Raw genomic sequence first — 18,616 nt, forward strand, 5'->3', positions numbered from 1 at the left:
CAAACACTTTAAACACCATCTGCTCCACTCATCGCTGAATCTGTCCATCTCACCCTCAGGACCAATTAACTCATCTGAAATAGTTTACAGAGAGATGATGGCCTGGGTCTGGAAAACAGCTCAGTCTGAAATAAAAATACCAATATCAGAGCAATAAAAAAAATTCACATGCACATAATGTGCAATGAGCTAATATGTGTGAGAGTGCTGGAGTCATCTGGGAGGGAGGGATGCTAATGTCAGGGATGCAAACTCATCAAGGATGAAAGAAAAACGAGGACGGAGGGAGGGCAAGAAAAAATGAATGTGGTTTTTGCTCTTTTCACACCAGCAAAGAATAGAATTGCATCATTATGGTTTATATATATATATATACTTTTCTAGTTTTGATGACTTTACAGCACCTTTTGCCATTCACCCATATATTCATACAGTGCATATATGGGCAGCACTTTGTGTTCAGCATCTTGCCCAAGGACACTTTGGCATGTACCTGAGGAAGGCTGGGATTGAACCACCCACCTTCTGGTTGGAGGACGATCAATCCAACCCTCAGCCACAGCCACCTCTCGCACTTTCTGCAGCCTTTACAAACCTCTGGTATAATTTCAATTCTCTCTTTCTGTCACATAAATTCAGTTGAATAAAAAAAATACATGAACTGCAGTCGAGCAGAAGAATAAAGGTATGAAATGAAAATAGCTCACTTGTCTCTACCACTACAGGGTCTATATATATATACTGTATACACACAGAAATTTGCAATCACAATGAATTAATGCAGATGAAGCACAACACGTGAAAATCATCTGTGCCAAAGTGAAGTGGAGCAAAGTGAGAGACGTTTTAGAAGAAACTGATATTGGCGTCCTCTTATATTTCACCATAGGAATTCATTACAGCAACATGCACATGTCTTGAATGAATGAAGTAATAATAATGTCGGTAAAGACACGAGTTTCTGAAAACATCCTGATGAGCTGCAGACTCACTCTGCAGGAGGCTTGTGCAGGAATATTGACAATAATCTGCCATTAGAGTGAAAAACCCTCCTCACATAATGTGGACCAGCCTCAGCTGAAGAGTGCCAGGGGGTCAACGACCGTTCCTCATCTGTTACACGTGTCGACAGGGACCTCTGCTGGATTTCTACCTGAAGTGCAGCTCCATACATTTCTACAGGCTACACATAGCAAGTACTTCTAAGTATTGTATTTTACTCAAGTAGAAAAGTTAATGTGATACTTTTACTTGAGTATATTTTTGTCAAGTTATTTGTTCCTTTACGTTCTTCACCACTGATGAACATGAAGTAAAGAAACACACCATAGTGATGCCTTGATTGCAACAGAAATGTTGCTGATTGGGCTGTGGAGGAAGTTTAATGTCCTTGTACGTGTTGAAAGTGTGTCATTAAAGTTTGGAAACGTTATGTGCTGTAAACAGAAATCTTAAAACACACCAGGACTTTTCTAGTCTTGAGTGTAAAATGAGCTTTCTGCTTCAAAACACAGGACGAGCATGTGACACTGAGTCGTCTCTGAAAAACGTTCCACAGAAGATAGAAATAGTTTCGCTTTAATGCTGAAAAGTTTATTAGTTCAAACATGTGCAAATTACAGACACACATATAGCGTCACGCACTCTCTCTCACACACACACACACACACGGCTTAAGTGTTAAGACTGAAGACTTTCCTGCATTCACAATAAGGAAATGCTGTTGCTGTTCTCGTACTGTTTCAGTAAACGTACAATCTGTTTATTGTTCCAGCTGTTCAACAACTCACACAATCACACAGTGTTCTCAACAAATACACAGAGCAAAGCAACATTACATTGTGTGGTTATTTTTCTTTAGAGTACTATACATGTGCTGGCTATGATATCTTTTTTGAATACATTTACACTGGGTGCAAAGATTTCCTGCTCGTCCCTCAAAGAAAGATGATGATGCCACACAACGCTATGCGAAAACGGATCTTGGGAACTTGTCTTTTTTTTTTTTTTTTTTACCAAATTCAATCGTCACTGGCACTTGTTGTTGAGAGTAGAGGACAACGAGTGTGCATGACATCACAACTTTATGTCATTGTGACACAATTAAAAAAACCTTTCATGGAAAGGGGGGAAAGTGCACTGATGCATGGGTAAAAAAAAAAATCAGAGGTAGAAGTGTTTTTATGAATAAAAACAAAATAAAAATATATCCATGTGTACGTAATACTCTGTACTAGCGACACACAGATGTTGACGTCACTGAATGACACACAACAATGTTACATGAGTGAGCAGGAACGTGTTGTGGGTTTTGGTTTGGTCATTTGGAATCATGTCTACATGAATAAGCTCATATGTGGCACTGTGGATGGAATGACAGGGCTGTAGCCGGCGACAGGACGTCACCTCTAACCATCAGGCTGCCACTCTTACTTTAAACAACAGATATTGCACAAGCGGAGCACAGATTCTGCGTTTTATAAAAAAAAAACAAAAAAAAAACAATCGCCATAAACACTGACCTTAAATTAGTATTTCATCCTTTTTTATGTCACAGAAACATTCTAACCACTAGTTCCATCATAACTTAGACTGTACAGTATACAAACTGTACACAAAGTCTTTACTGTCTCTGCAGTTTCCCCCGAAGGCACTTTAATAGATGACTCATGCTCCAGTCAGGCACTGGATCCGACTGGAAGAAAAAGCAAACGTCCTTTAAACTGCTTCTTTTTCCGCTTCATCCCGTCATCCGACTCTGTGTCGTAAATATTTTGATGATTTGAGATCCAGCCCCAAAATAAAAAGTACATGTGTTCTTGTTCGGCGTCAGTAGAACTCAATCAGATACTCTGGGTAAATCTGATTGCTGTCGAAAATGACATAAATCTTTGGGTTGGCCATGTCGTCCACGCAGCTGTCGAAAAAGTTGGTGAAGCTGGCGTCCTTGGAGGGCGGCCTGCAGTACATGGGATGGCCGACCGTGTATTCTCCGACGAGCACTCTGGCCAGGAACATGGTCTTGTAGGGCGGCTCACTCGCAAATATCGGTGGGGCGAGTCCGTGCCTCTGCAGGATGTTGTTGTGCTTCCCCGTAGTGTGACAGAACTTACTGGAGTATTTGGCATCCCGCGCAAAATAGCTCCCTGGAGGAGAGCCGAGTGAGGAAAATGTTAGATTCTGACCCAAAAAATGAGTGTGTTAAATTATTTCAATGATGCTACATCACACCAGAGTATTTACCTTTGCCGTAGACGTCGCCGTGGCTTCCTGTCAGCCGCCAGTCAAAGTTAAACGTACATATCGCTTGTATGTTGCTGTGTCCGGTGCCGTGAAACAGCATTCGCTCCTCGATATCCAGCGTACGCTTGACTTTTCGCAACTGTGTTTTCTTCCTTCGGGGGGGGGAAACAAAGTATTGACAACACAGCACAGAGCACTGGTCATCACTTTGTCACAAATGAGTGTAATTTAAAGCCACACGGGGCAAGAGGGACGTGTGTGATTGACTTCCACGAACAAAGACTTACTGATGTCTCAGATGTTGCAGCAAAATGAATTCAATGTTTCTGAAAAGGAAAGAATGCCCTGGCATGGGTTTAGGTGCATGTGGTGAGGCATTTAGACCCTCACTGACGAGAATATGAAAGATTGAACCTGCCTGTAACAGAAACCCCTCACTGTCAGGGGATCTAAGTTTTAACTGGGAAAACTACAGCAGGGAAACGGTCAGAACTTCCACGGCATCCCCATGAGCTGAACACTTACAAGGACACTGCACAGCGGCAATGCAAGGAAAGCTGCTGGACCTGCCAGCGTCCCAGGACATGTGCAGCGGATGATGTGCCAACCAACTAGCAGATTTTCAGACATACGATGAAGAAACTTGAATCGTGTCCGTGGAGCAGCTGAGAATGTCATATATGATTGTGAAAAAGGTTTATGGACCCAAAACAGATTGTTCTCTTTCAGTCCATCAAAGCTTAACACTCTGGACACTGTGGGGTACGCTCAAAACAATACGACCATTGTGTACCTGCAGAAGAACTCCCACAGGTCCAGGTTCTGAATCCTCTGGATGGATTTGATTGGATGGTCCATTGTCCTTTCGTACAACCTGGCGACTTCTTTGAACTCATATGTGTCTCTGCCGAGCTGGATCAGCTGTGGACACACAATCAAGTGTGTAACAGTCAAAGCTTGGCTGGAAATTTAAAATCAGTAAACAACTGCAGAGTAGGACATATTTTTCTAAATATCCACGTTGTTTTAGCTCCTGTCAAAACTTGCAGTGTTACTAATTGGTTTTGTATGCTACTGTATATTAAATACAGAAATACTCAGTTTGTGTAAAAGCTACAAACCCATCACCAACAATGTTTGTGAATCAAACAAATAATGTTTGTATTACTTCACTCACCTGATAGGGCTCATCTGTATTTATTCTCTCCCAGTGACAGGGGACGGGCAAAGCAAGATTATCACATATAAACCTGAGAGAAGAAGTGACAGAGGGATTGTTACAACAAAACAGGGCTGGGTGTATTTGTGTTATGTTATTTATTCAGTGTCATATAAGAAAAATCAATTCTGTGAAGTGTGTTTTTGGTGGCGACATCTTTGCTTTTTAGAGACTTAAACTGAGGGTCAGCAGCAGGGAAGCTCCCTGTGGAGCTCGTAGGAATTTGGGGTCAGATTTTAAGGATTTCTGAGGTTGGAAGATGTTTGAACCCTGACCTTTCATGTCAAGCATGCCAACCTCATCCTGCTTCCTACAAACGTCTCTCTCTTTCATGGAGGATGAAGACAAAACGTTTAAACTTTAACCACCAAATCTTACCTGAAGCCAGTTGCAGAGTGGAGGGAGCGTTTAATTGGCCGCTGCTTCCCTGTTGTCACATTGATCTGTCGCATCACTGGTGAGGAATTTAATTACAATTAGCGACAGAAACTCATATAATAATAATATTCATTCTTCGACAGGATGAACTCGAACACAACTTATCTTTATATCTATCTTTTTACCTACGTTAAGATGCATATTGTCCGTCTGATTAAAGTGGCTCTAGATTTACTTTTGACTGTGCAGTGTCAGGCAAAGAAGTTGGTCTGTCATCACCACACCTGAAAAGTCCAGTCTGTAGGTGTACTTGGCCGTGTAGAATTCCATCACACCGCGTTGGTTTCTGCTGTAGCACTGCTCAATCTGAGCACTGGTCACAGAGCACGCTGCACTGGGGTCAATCTGATAGGAAAAGGGAGGAACACAGTTTATTATATGATTATTTAATTTATTATGTAGTGAATGGACAAAATAAATGAATGCATGAGAGGCAAAAATTCCGATTATTCATTATTCAGTTATCCAAGCCAATAAATTGCATTTCTTCCTAATTTCAAAATCAATCCATATGATTATGTGCAATTAATGTAAATTATTATTATTTGGGTCCTAGTCTTACATTTAGGTCATGAACAAATGATTATTTTTGGCCAAGTGTCAATAAAATATTCCAAAAATCACCACATCCTGAACTACATGGACACTTCATCTGAAATTTACCAGAACAGGCCTTAGAATTTAACAATAAAAACTTAACATCAATTTCAAAGATAACTGGAAGCCAATGAAGATAAGCTAAAATCTGAGTAACATGCTGGCTGCTGCCTTTTGGACAAGCTGTGATTTATGTAGAATCTGTAGGTTCAGAATTGCAATAATCCAAATGAAGACGTGAATGACGATCTCAAGGTTCCTTCTGGGTAAAAACTGATCCTCCAAAACGTTCCCGAGCTGCAGAAAACACGACTGGACAATTGTGATGTCATGCTTATCTCAGATGAGGTCATTTTCAAGAGTGACACCCAAGATTCTTACACATGATGAGATTAGCAGAGTGGTTTTCTGATCATCTAATCAATTGCTCTGCTGATGGGAGACAGGAGACGCACAACGGTTGATGTGTGTCAGAGGGAGGGGCAGTACACACAGTGGAGTCAGACTGACCCTCAGACCCTCAATGCACTTTGATCACTTGGATCTTTCATTTAAATGCGTTTTTACAATCAGATTTCACAGCCGTTATCCTGTTCACTGTTTTTTTTACAGTCATACACACTACTCTTACTTTCTCAGGTTAGTATACAACTCAGATTTTTTATCTTTCCGTGGATATTGATAGATAAATTATTGTGTTACGGCTGCTTGTCAAGGGCACTGCACATAGAGCAAAGAACAAGAGACTAAATGTAAAGGTAGGAACATGACTCTAATAAAGAAATATGAATATAACACTATCACAGTTATTGCATGAGTAATCACAGAGTTTGGTGTGGACAGAAACTAAAAGGGCAAATTGAGAACATATTGCACTGACGACATTGTTGTGTTCTTTCTTGTTTTCACGTGTAATCTCTCTATGTGTCCTAGAATTGTCCTCCTGTCCCGTGAGGTACCTCGAACATGTGCCACACTCCACACTCCGCCAGGTAGAACCAGCACCAGTTGGGCTCCGAGGTGTCCATCTCCTCCATCTCGGCGGACTCCTCCTCTGACGCCCTGATGGCTAACATGGCTACATCTGAAACAACAGGAGGACAGAACAAACTCTTTAGTCTGAACGTGCAGCCGAAGTTTGAGCAGGTGTGAGGACCGGGGACAGGTGGGGGAGGGAGGGAGAGGGGGTGATTTTATTCGTCGCACACACCTAATGTCAGGGTGAAGTTTTTAAGCCATGGCCGTGAGGACATTTCACCCAGTAAACAAAACCAGGGAACTGATCACATCCAGCTAGCTTATCATTAGCGGCAGCCGCAGCCAGACTCTCCCCGGCTCCACAGGTGTCTTACCGGGGTCCCGCCGGCCTCCTGCTGGGTCCCTGTCCTTATCGGGGGGTGAAGCCTTCAGGCATTTTCTAACAAAGCACCAGAGAAGCCACAGACTCGGGAGGAGAGAGGATGACTGACGCTGCCTGACATTTTCACTTCCTATCCGTTGTTTACTTTTACTTCCTGCTTCGTCACGCACTAACGTCAATGCGTCAATGTGACGTTACTGCGTGATGAGGACCGTGTGTGTGTGTGTGTGTGTGTGTGTGTGTGTGTGTGTGTGTGTGAGTGTGTGTGTGTGTGTGTGTGTGTGAGTGTGTGAGTGTGTGTGTGTGTGTGTGTGTGTGTGTGTGTGTGTGTGTGTGGACACTCCCTCTTTACAAATCTTTTCTTTTCTTTTTTCAAAGTTCCCTCAGTCAAAGAACTTGATTGAGAAAGCACGCTGCAGGCTGCAAGGGTGAGTCCTTCTAATCTTTGTTTCAGAGGCTAGACATGTTTGTGTGAATGTCTTTCAATTTATGAGCAGTGGATTACATGTTGCAGTTTGGTTGGTTCTGTCACAGCCTCTTTCTTCTGGAGCTGATTCAACCAGACTCCATGTAGTGTGAACTGCTGTGACAATTATAAGCACCATCATAAACGCTTTTGTTCCATATCTGCAAAAGTGCACGAGTATAAGAGAGCTGCATAGAGCATGGGAGACCTGGCTTGCAAATCACTCCAGTGTTTATTATGTGTCCATGCAACAGAGTGAGAGACCATGACCGAGGAAAAAGCCAGAGGACCGAGTGCTGCAACAGTGGGGCCAGATGAGGGAGCGCGTGAAGAGGGGGCTCAGCCGAGGGGGAAGTGGGCCGACAACAAGGAATTCCTACTCTCCACGACTGGGGGAATCATTGGCTTTGGGAACTTGTGGCTATTTCCTTATTTGTGTTTCAGGCACGGAGGAGGTGAGAGTCGGCTTTGCATATATAACATGCAATTTGACAACAATAATTATCGCAATATAGTTTTCATCAACAGCAACATAACATAAGTTCACTGTATATATATGGAAGTAATGCTCATGCAATGTGTTCAGTGAGGAGGTACAACACATACCTGTTTTCACTTCTGTCCGCTTGATTGTTGATTTGTTTGATTGTGATACAGGATTACGCAAAAACTACAACACTAATTTCAATGAAATGTAGTGGAGGGGTGGGGCGTTTCCCAAGGAAGGACCCTTGATATAGTTAACAATATCAACTGCTATGAAATGTTTTATCTTGCCATAATTTGACAGAAGACACCAAAAGTCTTAAATCAAGTCACTCAAAACCACAACTAGAACTCTCAGTAGAGCACATATCTCCCTCAAGGCCCAACATTCCCCTTAAATTCAGTTAAGCTGCACCATATTGTACACATGCATAGATATCCGTCCCCTAAACATGCCTGAGTTTAGTTTTTTTTTCTTATCAAGATCCATGAATGAATCCCATTCTCAATGATTCTCAGTGAAAATGACCAAAAAAATTCTCGATCTTTCCCGGATTCACCCAAAATGTAATGATTTTCTTTTTTGTTTCATGTCCTTTCTGTCCAGAATCTGTTCAGAGGTTTTTGCGCAATCCTGCAAACTAACTAACAAACAAATAGACAAACAGGATATTGCGAATAATATAATATGACTGTAACTCCATTCAATGCGGATGTATCTGATATTCCAACCATTCCCTACTCTTCTATAACATGGACAGGAATTGCTACATAATGTGTGATTATTGAATGCCGGTGTTTGTCGAACCTCCTCCTCACACCACTTCGGTCTGAGACTTCTTCATCTTTTGTCTCCTTCCAGTTGTTTTTCTCATCCCATACTTTGTGCTCTTCCTCTTCTTCGGCGCCCCTCTCCTCTTCCTGGAGATTGCGTTGGGCCAGTACACCAGCGAGGGTGCAGTCACTGCCTGGAGGAAGATATGTCCCATGTTCGAGGGTAAAAACAAGGCTTCGACGCATTTTTGGAGAATTACACAATTAGTCTATTGATAGAACAGGAAATGGATGTTTTTCATTGTTTGCATAATTGGTTTCGAAGCTGTTTGCAGCCTCGCACGCTCTCAAATCATGTAAATAACAAGAGATTACTTCTTACTTTCCACCAACAATATAGAGGTAACAGTTGTATAAGCATTTTAACCTTGTTGAGCTGTTTTCTGAGGAAAGTGTAGAAGCCTGTCTTTGAGTTTCTTCAGTGGTCTGGTTTTACTACCTCTGCAGGAGTTCAGCAGCGCTCCACTCTCAACAATAGCTGACTTGTACATCCTCCGTCAAGCTTGTGACCCCATTTATCTACTGGACATTTCAAACAGGCTGAGTTGTGTAGGGCAGAGGATTCACTAATAGTAAGTGTAAGGGGACATTTCATTGATTGTGCACACTTTTGGTTTATTGTTCACACTAAACCCAAGTGAACCGGAGAACACATGTATGCACCAGTGTTGGAGAGCTGGGATCCAAACCAGCCCTGCGGAGCTGTGAGTGTTGCATTACACGGCAGAAGACGGCCGCCACAGAGGCTTTCACTAACTGCTTGAAAACCCATTGTGTACTGCAGGAGTGGGGATGGCGTCCCAAGTGGCCACGTTTTATCTGAGCACCTTCTTCATCATCATTTTGGCCTGGAATATCTTCTACATGATTAACTCCTTCAAAAGCCCCCTGCCCTGGTCTACTTGTGACAACTGGTGGAACACTGGTAGGACGCCATCAACAACACATGCTGGCTTTTTATGCACATCTGTATTTGATCAGCAGCATGGAATTCAACACACATACACACTAAAGCTCCCTTTGTTGCAGACCTCGGAGGAAATGCACAATAAAACCTCCAACATATTTTAGTGTTTTGACATACGCACCATTCGCCTGCCTGTGATCTCTCTCTCTCTCTCTCCTCTGCCATTGTAGAGTTATGTCATAGTCGAGTCAACATGTTGGACAACTCCCACCTGTTTTCCTCCAACACCAACTGGTCGTTCCTAAACAACATCACCTTGCCTGAAGACTTTGAGTCCGTCCAGTACTTGTAAGTTGCATCTTAACCATTGAGCTGTTTGTGGCCCAGTCTTTTTAGTTCAGTACATGTCCCATCCACTCACATGGAGGAGGGAACCTATACTGCCACCAGCCACCAGAGGCAATATGTCACATCATCTATCTTTATATGTACGGTCGGAAAAATAAATAAATATATATATATATTTAAATAATGATGAAAATCACATCTCATTAGACATCGTTGATTGCATTTCTGTGTGATATTGTTTAGAAAGACTGCAATGTAGAAGAACCTGAATAGTGTTTAGCCTTTCAGAAAGTACTGTTATTATTACTGTGATTTCAACTCACTTGACATAACTGTGTGTAATGTTTTACTTTTCCAGCAATGTAACGGACCTGTCACAGCCGGACAGTTCATCAGAAGAGGAGTTCTGGAGGTGAGAGAGACGCCGGTGACTTTACTTCTTCTAACATGAGAACACAACAGTAAAATCTCCCCCTTTAGTGAGCTTCTCTTTAGGCCAAACATTCTTCAGCTATTAGCTCCTCATGGTTCTCTGATACTGAGAGGCCATTTTTACTCCTGGGCTGCTGAGTGGGTGTGATGTAAATGATTGAGCCACCCAAACACAGCAGGGAAAACAAAGCAGTTTAAATGCTCTAAATGTAAATACAACACAACTTTGGCTGCTCTCAGATGGTTGAATTCTCCTGAAAATTGTCATTTACTGTAACTTAGCCCTCTCGTAAAACATCTGCAAAATGCGGTGTACTTGCACAGGCGTGGATCAAGACAACGAAATCCTGCTGCATTCTTCACATGTGAAAGACTGGGAAATGTCAAAACTCAATTTTTTTGCACCATAGTTCGCTCCCCCTCATCTTTAGACATTTCAAAACACATCTGCTTCTCTCCACATGTTAATCTTGTGATTTAGCGTGAGAACAGATACTGTGAATCAATCCTGACATACTATTGCTCCACATGACAAGAATAATGTGTGCTCTTCTCCTTGCAGCCTTTTTCAATATAAATTGAAACCATCCAAGACAAACGATTAGAGCGATTATAACATCTTTGTGTGTTGTGTATTCATTTGTTTCCGGTGTCATCGACAGGCATCGTTTGTTAAGAGTGTCTGACAAGCTCTTGGGTGAAGTGCACTGGGACCTGGCTCTCTGTCTCCTGCTGGCCTGGGTCATGTGTTACTTCTGTGTATGGAAGGGAATCAAATCCATTGGAAAGGTGAGTAGCTTTTTAACATACAGGATGTGAAGGATCATGGGAAGGAATAACACTTGGAGAGCAAGTGAAAGTAGAACATGTAATATATATAATAATAATTTAAAAATTCACATGAACGCCCCTCAATTCACAAAGTTCCCAATTCGCTGCTATAGCTTTTAATGTGAACTTGCCAAATGTTACACTTCTGTCATTTCCAAACTGCATCTCTCATGAGTGACCAACACCAGAATTTTGAGCCAAACCAGACGTTACTATGAGTTAATTTAGAATTATTTCTTCACACCTGATCCTTTTTCTCTGCTTTGTTATTGCAAATACTGGAAGAGGCTGTTTTGGTGTTGTTTAAATCCATTAAAAACATAAAAATGACTCATTTTATTTACAGCGTCAAATTTGTTTCCACACTTTGACATTCTGAACACACCAAAGTCCGAACTTCACAACTCAGGAAATGGGACTTTGTGAGGAGCACCTGAATGCACAGTTATACCATGCTGGCCAGTACATAATAAATTGCAGGGGGATTCTGCTTGAAAGAAGAGGCATGGATGAATTGGGGTCCTGAGAACACCCCTCTGGCTGTTGTATAGTGGTACAGTCCAATCAGCCTCATCTACATAGGGTGATGTGACTCCACAGGCAGGCCTTTTGCCAGGTTGCCAGGAAGATGTCGGACACTGACAGGAAAGTTGCTGATCTATTGCTTTGAACAAGCCACTGAACTTGATTCACTTGTGTGCACTCAAAAAGGAGAAATAAAGTGGTTCTTAAAGTGAAATTGCTGCGTGTGTTGTATTTGAAGGAACTGAAAACAACTCACCATTTGAAAACGCTGATTGATGCTGCGTTGGCAGTTGCATAGACCTCATGTTAGCTGCCGGTAGCTCTTTTTGTTTTTGGATTGGTATAGATTTACTGAAGGGGACTTGATCAGTGATCATTTATTTTCACTGTATTGTTTATCTATTTCTTGTTTAAATACAGTATATATAAAACAAATCTACTTCATAAGATGTAGAATCGTCATCTGGTTTTGATTCTAAAATGTTATAGCATCTTTCACTTGTTTTGTTTGTTTTGGTATATTTACTGCTATTCAGGATTTATTTTTGATTTCATTTAAAAATCAAGTGAGTTAAACCCAGTTTACACAATGTGCCGACACTAAATTGCACATGGACAAAGTTAGCGACCAGCTAACTAGTGTAGTAGAGTGTGGGCAGCAAAAGAGACAGATATCTAGTCAGGATTGAGAGGGTGGAGACCAAAACCTGAGCAAAAAGTGTGAAACCTGAATGCTAAATTTGGTGTGACTAGTAAAGCTTTACAAAGTAACATGCACTGTCAATGCATATGAAACCAACAACCTGTGTTATTGTGTGTTTTATAGGTGGTCTACTTCACAGCTACCTTCCCCTACCTGCTGCTGCTCATCCTCTTCTTCCGTGGAGTGACGCTCCCAGGAGCCCAGCAGGGCCTGTACTACTACCTCTACCCAAATTTCAGCAGGCTCGCTGACTCAAGTGTAAGATTACTTTTTAAAATTCAGCACGTGGCTCTAAAATAAAGTGTTGGCTGTGTCATTGCCTCTCATGAGCACTGTCCTCACAACCAACCAGAACATGGTCTCTCGGCTCACTGCTCATCTCTCGGGGACTTAACAATAAAAGCAAACTGAGGCCCTCTCTCAGTGAGACATAAACACCATCACTCAGGGTGGGACAAAATACCCTTATAGCAATTTACGATTATCTATATTCAGGCGCCAAATACCGATATTTAGTTCTATAGTTTGGACTTTTGCCAGTTTATGGTTATTTTGAGGACATTAACATGTTAGTGTTTGTTACGACTAAAGAGACACTAAAATGAGTCAGCATAACGAGATTGAAGCTGAAACTGAAGTTGGTAATTTACCATTGCTGCAAATGTTTGAACCTTTTTTACATAAAAGCACACATGGCATTACATTCTTTAAAAAGAACAGGGTGGATTCTAGACTAGTTGGAATGCTGCTTGCAACAACAGCTTAAGAAGGGGGGAGGGTCTTTCTCCCACAAAATGGATCGTCAAAGCCATCCGCAGCCCCCCCCCCCATCCTGCCTGCTTCTCTCTGCCTCTTTTTCTCACAACACAACTGTCAGCTTCTGGGGTGAAACACTATCATCAGAGGGTTAACCCTGCAGAATTTTGTCTTTGGGTGGCAGGCGGGGGGTCATTTCCTCTTCCCACGCAGCCACGTTTGCGTACATGCACACACATGTTTATAGAAGGATTCCTGTAGGAAGTGTGTGCATGAAATAAATGAGATTATTTCTCAAAGAATATTTTTACTGTTGCAGTTTCTTTCCCAGACACTTTATTGGATTCCTTTTTATTTTGAATGCAATTGCGGTCAGAAGACGAGCTGTGGCTGCGCTTATCAGGCGATCCAGAAAAACAGCTTTTCATAAAACTCTGAACTATCGTGAGAATCTTATTCTGTAACCTTGGAAGCAAGCAAAGGGAACAACTCATTATTGTTGAATGTTGAAAGCAGGTGAAAGGAGTTATATGTCAGAGAGAAGAGTTGCACAATGTGAGATGGTCTTAAAAAGCAGATCTGTTTCTAATAGCATGCTCGAGTTTAGTGTGCAGGCATCTGTTTTTCTCTTGAGCTGCAGAGGAAATCATAATGGAGCTCTGGCCTACATCTGTGGTCTGTGTCATGTGTGAATGTGTCGGCTGTTGTCCATGTGTGAATATGCAGAGCAGCCAACCAAGACTTCGAAATAAACCGCATGCTCCTAAGGGCGCAACAGTTTCCTCTTTGTCCAGTGTCAGAAGGGAAGGTCCTTCACCTCAGACTGAGGCGTCCATCCCTGACCCGAGGCTGGGACTGACTCAGACCCGTTGCAGGGGGAGCTGTGTGTTGTGTAGTGGGAAGTGTACCGTCTCATATGGCAGGAAAGACTCTCAGCACTGTGGTGCCCCTAATGTTATCCAGATGCTGTCAGGACGAGGGCCTGAAGACAGACAGTCGTGTAAACAATGCAGCTACACCCACAGACTTGAATGTAAAAATATAAATGTGATGCACATACATACTGTAGTTGTTAACACTGAGTTCTGTTTAATTGTGATGAGTTGTATTTTCTGTTGGATGTTCTCTCTCTTATCTCTACAATTTCCTTAAAAAAATGTTTATGCCTCAGCTAACAGTCAGTGGCAAGAGCCATTATGTCGTCGGATTGTCTGTCTGTCATGAACACAATATCTCAAGGTCACCTTGAGGGAATTTCTGCAAATTTGGTTTGAACATCCACTTGGAGATGAACTGATTAGAGCATATAAAGAGTTGTCATGTGTGACAGTGTGATTCGAATCTCATGGCTTCTCCAGGCATGGGAGGATGCAGGAATGTGTGTGATGTACTCCTGCGCCACGTGTCACGGGGTGCTGACCACTCTGGGAAGCTACAACAAATACAACCGCAACTGCTACAGGTTGGGGATGCTTATTCATGCACGTCATCACATTCGCCATCTTGCATCAGTGCTGCTTTCTGAAAACTCAGACTTGTCTTTTCTGTTGCAGGGATTGCATGGTGCTGTGCTGTGTGACCTGTGCGACTAGCATCTTTGCAGGTTTCATTGTGTTCTCAGTGTTGGGATTCATATCTCATACGCAGAATGTTCCGCTAGAGGAGATTGTCAATGCAGGTGAGTTAACGCTGCAATCCTAAAACAGTTGCTGTGTTTATCACCATGCATTGGAAAGCTGGCAGTGGTGCCAACTACCTCCACTGTCCACAAGATGGCATCTTGTATTTAGAAACAGCTAAAAAGGTGTTTCACTTCAGTCGCTGTGCCAAAGGATTTTCACAGGCATTGAAAATGATGTCGACTTTCTATGACGTTTTCTTTTATATATATATATATATATATATATATATATATATATATATATATATATATATATATATATATATATATATATTTTTTTTTTTTCTATACATTCATCAACTATAAGCTGTACAATTTAGGATCAAGGATATCTTTAGTCCAGAAACGATCCACACAAACTTCAGCTGAAAGAGAGATGGAGACAATAAGTACAATATAGAAAAACATTAAATCAGTTAAAATCATGAGTAATATGGCCAATAGCAGCTGAGACAAATTATTACCTGCATCTTTTTCTACATGTAGACAAACTGTATTTACGGCAGGACAGAGAGAGATGGGTTGGGTCAAGTTTGAATTCACCAGAATGTTTCAGATGTTTTCCTGTTGTGAACAGGTCTGACTCGGAGAATCTCCTGATGTCTTCCTCATACGTGAGAGGAGGATGTCGGGACCCAATTGTCTTGACATTTTCCAGAGCTCATTTTTCACAGCTCATTCTAAAGAATTGGACATTATTTAATTTTTGCTTTCACAGGTCCCACCTTGATCTTCATATCCTTTCCGTTGGCTCTGTCGATGCTGCCCGGCTCAACTTTCTGGACTGTGCTCTTCTTCCTCACGGTCCTCCTCCTGGGTGTCGACACTCATGTCTGTAATGCGTCATACAAAATACAGCATCTCTGTATCATAGTTACAAAAATCTAATCATGAGGGTCTGTGCTCACAGTTTATGTTGGTGGAGAGTCTGGCCACATCCATCACAGACATGTTCCCACGTCACCTGAGGAGGCCTGGAGCGAGGGAGATCCTGGTCCTGGTCATTGCTGTGGTTTGCTTCCTACTGGGGCTGACGTTCATCACTGAGGTAGGAAACAGGAGCATTTAAAGGGACTTTCAGGGGCCCCAGCTAAAAGGGACCTGGGGAGCCCAAACCCGACCTCGAAGAAACACATGATACAGGATCGACATTGTAGCCTTAAACCAAACCGCAGATCTGGCAACCCTGCTGGAAACTGCAGGAGACGAACAGTTATTGTTCGGACGGTGATGCCGTGATGCACCTGCTATGACGTTTTGAGTTTTTAACATATTTTTCTTTCCTGCTCGTGCTTCAGGGAGGGATAATCGCCTTTCATTTGGTTGACCAGTATGGAACCAGTGAGATCATTTTCCTTTTCATTTCCTGTTTGGAGACCATCATCATCGGCTGGGTGTACGGTAAGTCATATCATCGGCTAAAAAAAGGTTATTTCAAAAAAAGAAATAACTTCTATCTGAAATCGAATTTTTTCTTTTAGTCTCCATAGGCACGGTAAACTGAAAATGTAAAATGCTTAATTGAAATTAATTGTTGAATTTTCAATTAATATTCCTGGCGGTGGGAATGGTAAAACACAATCCTGTGTATACATGGTACATGGGAATAATAGGAAACATTTCAATGTAAAATATGCCACTGTCCATCTTCATTCAGGGCTGTGACGAGTGCTCTACCTGCTGGTCTAAGCCTGCATCAGCACTTTCTCTGCATGTGGATCTTTGCTTTTTTTTTTTTCTTTTATCATTATTTCCTTTTCACAATATTTAATGAATATGTTTGTGCTCTCTATAAATGTGTCTGGATTTGTTTTTTTAATTAATTACTGATCTACTAAACATATGTAAACAGGTTGGCAGTAGTTTGAGGTTGTTAGGAAAACCTGCTTCCCCTTCTCATTGAATTATATTCCCTGTGAAAACAACAATTTTGTTCCCTTTTTATTGATGAACACCTCCCATCCATTGCTGAGATGCAGGAGCGGACCGTTTCTACGACAACATTGAGGACATGATCGGGTATCCACCAAACCCCGTGATCAAGTACTGCTGGATGTTCATCACGCCGCTCCTCTCTGTGGTGAGTGGACACGGCCCACATAGGTGAAAAAAACAGGACGCACATGTCATACAAAAGTCTGCTCCTTGAATTACAATGTGAAACCAAATGTAAACAATGTAATAAAGACATGAACCTTGGTTCTGGAGTTTCACGTGTAAAAAAAAAAAAACCCAAGTCAGTTAAACTTCTGTTTTTTTACGTCAAACCACAGAAACAATATATATTGTGACGATAAACATCATATCCACGTGTGTCACTGGAAAAGTTATACCTGCGAATCTGCATCTGACTGTTGCAAGTTGCAGGACCAATGTTTGTCTCACTCTACAAAGCAGACCACACTTGTTTCTTTAAAGCTAAACCTTCTAACAGGACTATTTTCTGTCCACCAGATCTTGCTGCTGTGTAGACTGGCAAATAGATACTCTTTGTCTGTGTATGGTTACAATCTCGAACCTATGGGCGCCACCATCGGCGCTATAATTCTGGTCATTCCGCTGATGTGCATCCCACTGTTCATTTTGGTGGCACTGTGGAGGGTAAGTGAATTATAAGCTCGTACTGTTATTGTGTGATCTGTGTGTTTTTGATGAGGTTATTAAAATTGAGTTTTTCCTCCATTTTTTTTTTTTTTTTTTAACCAGAACCCCCAAAACATGATCTCTTCATCCAGCGACCTGCGTCAGCTGCGGCCTCACAAGCCTTTGCTCACGCTGTGTAAATGTGTCATCCTCAAGGCACAGGGGCAGCCCTTCAGGACCGCGGCCGAAAGACACGAGAAGATAATGATGGAGGAGCCCAGTGGGGTTTGATGGTTGTTGATGGCGCTTGTAGACCTTGCAGGAAGCGATTGTGCATAGCTGGTATTGATGACTTTTACCAATATGTGACAGGATAATGATGAGTATTGATTTGTAAAAGACCAAAAACATACATTTAAGACAGGTACATAAAAGTGTAAAAAAAAAAAAAAACCTAATTACTCCATTTATAATCCTATACGCTCTATTCATACTAAACCTCCTATTAACTGTAGAAATCATTGTTTCTGACAATCATTGTTTATGACAATACTTGTTTCGGAGACTTGACGCCACCATGTCTGAATGTTTCACACATGAACAACGCTGCAGGAGATTCTCCCCTCAGAAGCGTGAGGGGTGGAGCAACAGGACGTGACATAAATTCTCCACTCATTCACTAACCCCTCCTCCTCATATAGGAGCTTATTTGTAGAGGAAAATATCATGAGCTCATCGATACAAGAAAAAAACCCAAGACTCTTTCAAACACCAAATTTTCTCTGCACATCATTGTTGCAGGACCACTCCACTGTGTAGGCTATTCAAAATGTCACTAAACATTTGGACAGCACCACAATATAGTGAACTCACTATAGAGTGGACTTTGTGTTGATTTTCTTTAACTCCACCCTCCCTGATTTCTTAACCACTGATAACCTCATGCATCACATTAGTGAGTACGTTTAACTTTTTAAAAAAATCAAATCAAAGCAGATAAAACAACTCTTCTCTCTGTGAATCTGCAGGTTTGTGGTGCTGGTGTCTGATTTGAAGTATTGTGAGTGATGACGTGAACAAAGCTGTTCACGAACTTTTGCATCTCTTTTGTACGCGACCATGATATTTTGATAATGAGCGTAAAATCTTCACTTCCTTGTCTGTGTGCAGATGGTGATGAACTCATTAAATATCAGTTTGTTAAATA

At 41.7% G+C, this 18,616-nt stretch overlaps 2 protein-coding genes across 3 annotated transcripts; one reads left to right on the forward strand and one right to left on the reverse strand.

Moving 5' to 3' along the window:
- Nucleotides 1-1,568: 1,568 nt before the first annotated feature.
- On the reverse strand, nucleotides 1,569-7,028 carry LOC109632853 (protein mono-ADP-ribosyltransferase PARP11). 2 transcript variants are annotated; one of them, XM_020092346.2, is made up of 8 exons: nucleotides 6,708-7,028; nucleotides 6,457-6,581; nucleotides 5,125-5,245; nucleotides 4,841-4,916; nucleotides 4,421-4,493; nucleotides 4,037-4,164; nucleotides 3,244-3,395; nucleotides 1,569-3,146 (listed from the first exon to the last, which is right to left on the reverse strand). In XM_020092346.2, the coding sequence occupies exons 1-8, from the start codon at nucleotides 6,748-6,750 to the stop codon at nucleotides 2,830-2,832; spliced, it is 1,035 nt and encodes a 344-aa protein (XP_019947905.1). In that variant the 5' UTR covers nucleotides 6,751-7,028; the 3' UTR covers nucleotides 1,569-2,829. The 2 variants fall into 2 exon arrangements, with proteins under 2 accessions (XP_019947905.1, XP_019947907.1); XM_020092348.2 differs by having other exon boundaries at nucleotides 6,850-7,025.
- A 191-nt stretch (nucleotides 7,029-7,219) lies between these two features.
- On the forward strand, nucleotides 7,220-18,616 carry LOC109632852 (sodium- and chloride-dependent betaine transporter-like). The gene is made up of 16 exons (XM_020092345.2): nucleotides 7,220-7,285; nucleotides 7,578-7,778; nucleotides 8,672-8,806; nucleotides 9,428-9,568; nucleotides 9,781-9,898; nucleotides 10,257-10,310; nucleotides 10,993-11,119; nucleotides 12,513-12,647; nucleotides 14,504-14,607; nucleotides 14,699-14,823; nucleotides 15,545-15,657; nucleotides 15,737-15,874; nucleotides 16,125-16,227; nucleotides 16,806-16,906; nucleotides 17,281-17,427; nucleotides 17,533-18,616. Exons 2-16 carry the CDS (start codon nucleotides 7,589-7,591, stop codon nucleotides 17,698-17,700), a joined length of 1,899 nt encoding a protein of 632 aa, XP_019947904.2. The 5' UTR covers nucleotides 7,220-7,285; nucleotides 7,578-7,588; the 3' UTR covers nucleotides 17,701-18,616.

Source organism: Paralichthys olivaceus, chromosome 23, assembly GCF_024713975.1.
Source record: "Paralichthys olivaceus isolate ysfri-2021 chromosome 23, ASM2471397v2, whole genome shotgun sequence".
Classification (NCBI taxonomy): Eukaryota; Metazoa; Chordata; class Actinopteri; order Pleuronectiformes; family Paralichthyidae; genus Paralichthys; species Paralichthys olivaceus.

What these genes read in the sequence shown, in the direction of transcription:
- LOC109632852 (XM_020092345.2), top strand. Translation starts at nt 7,589, where the DNA reads ATGACCGAGGAAAAAGCCAGAGGACCGAGTGCTGCAACAGTGGGGCCA. An exon ending in GGCTGACGTTCATCACTGAG is followed by an intron (nt 15,875 to 16,124) that starts GTAGGAAACAGG and finishes CTCGTGCTTCAG; the next exon opens with GGAGGGATAATCGCCTTTCA. An exon ending in CATCATCGGCTGGGTGTACG is followed by an intron (nt 16,228 to 16,805) that starts GTAAGTCATATC and finishes GCTGAGATGCAG; the next exon opens with GAGCGGACCGTTTCTACGAC.
- LOC109632853 (XM_020092346.2), bottom strand. Translation starts at nt 6,750, where the DNA reads ATGTCCTCACGGCCATGGCTTAAAAACTTCACCCTGACATTAG. An exon ending in AAACTTCACCCTGACATTAG is followed by an intron (nt 6,582 to 6,707) that starts GTGTGTGCGACG and finishes CTGTTGTTTCAG; the next exon opens with ATGTAGCCATGTTAGCCATC. An exon ending in CTGTGGGAGTTCTTCTGCAG is followed by an intron (nt 3,396 to 4,036) that starts GTACACAATGGT and finishes CCCCCCCCGAAG; the next exon opens with GAAGAAAACACAGTTGCGAA.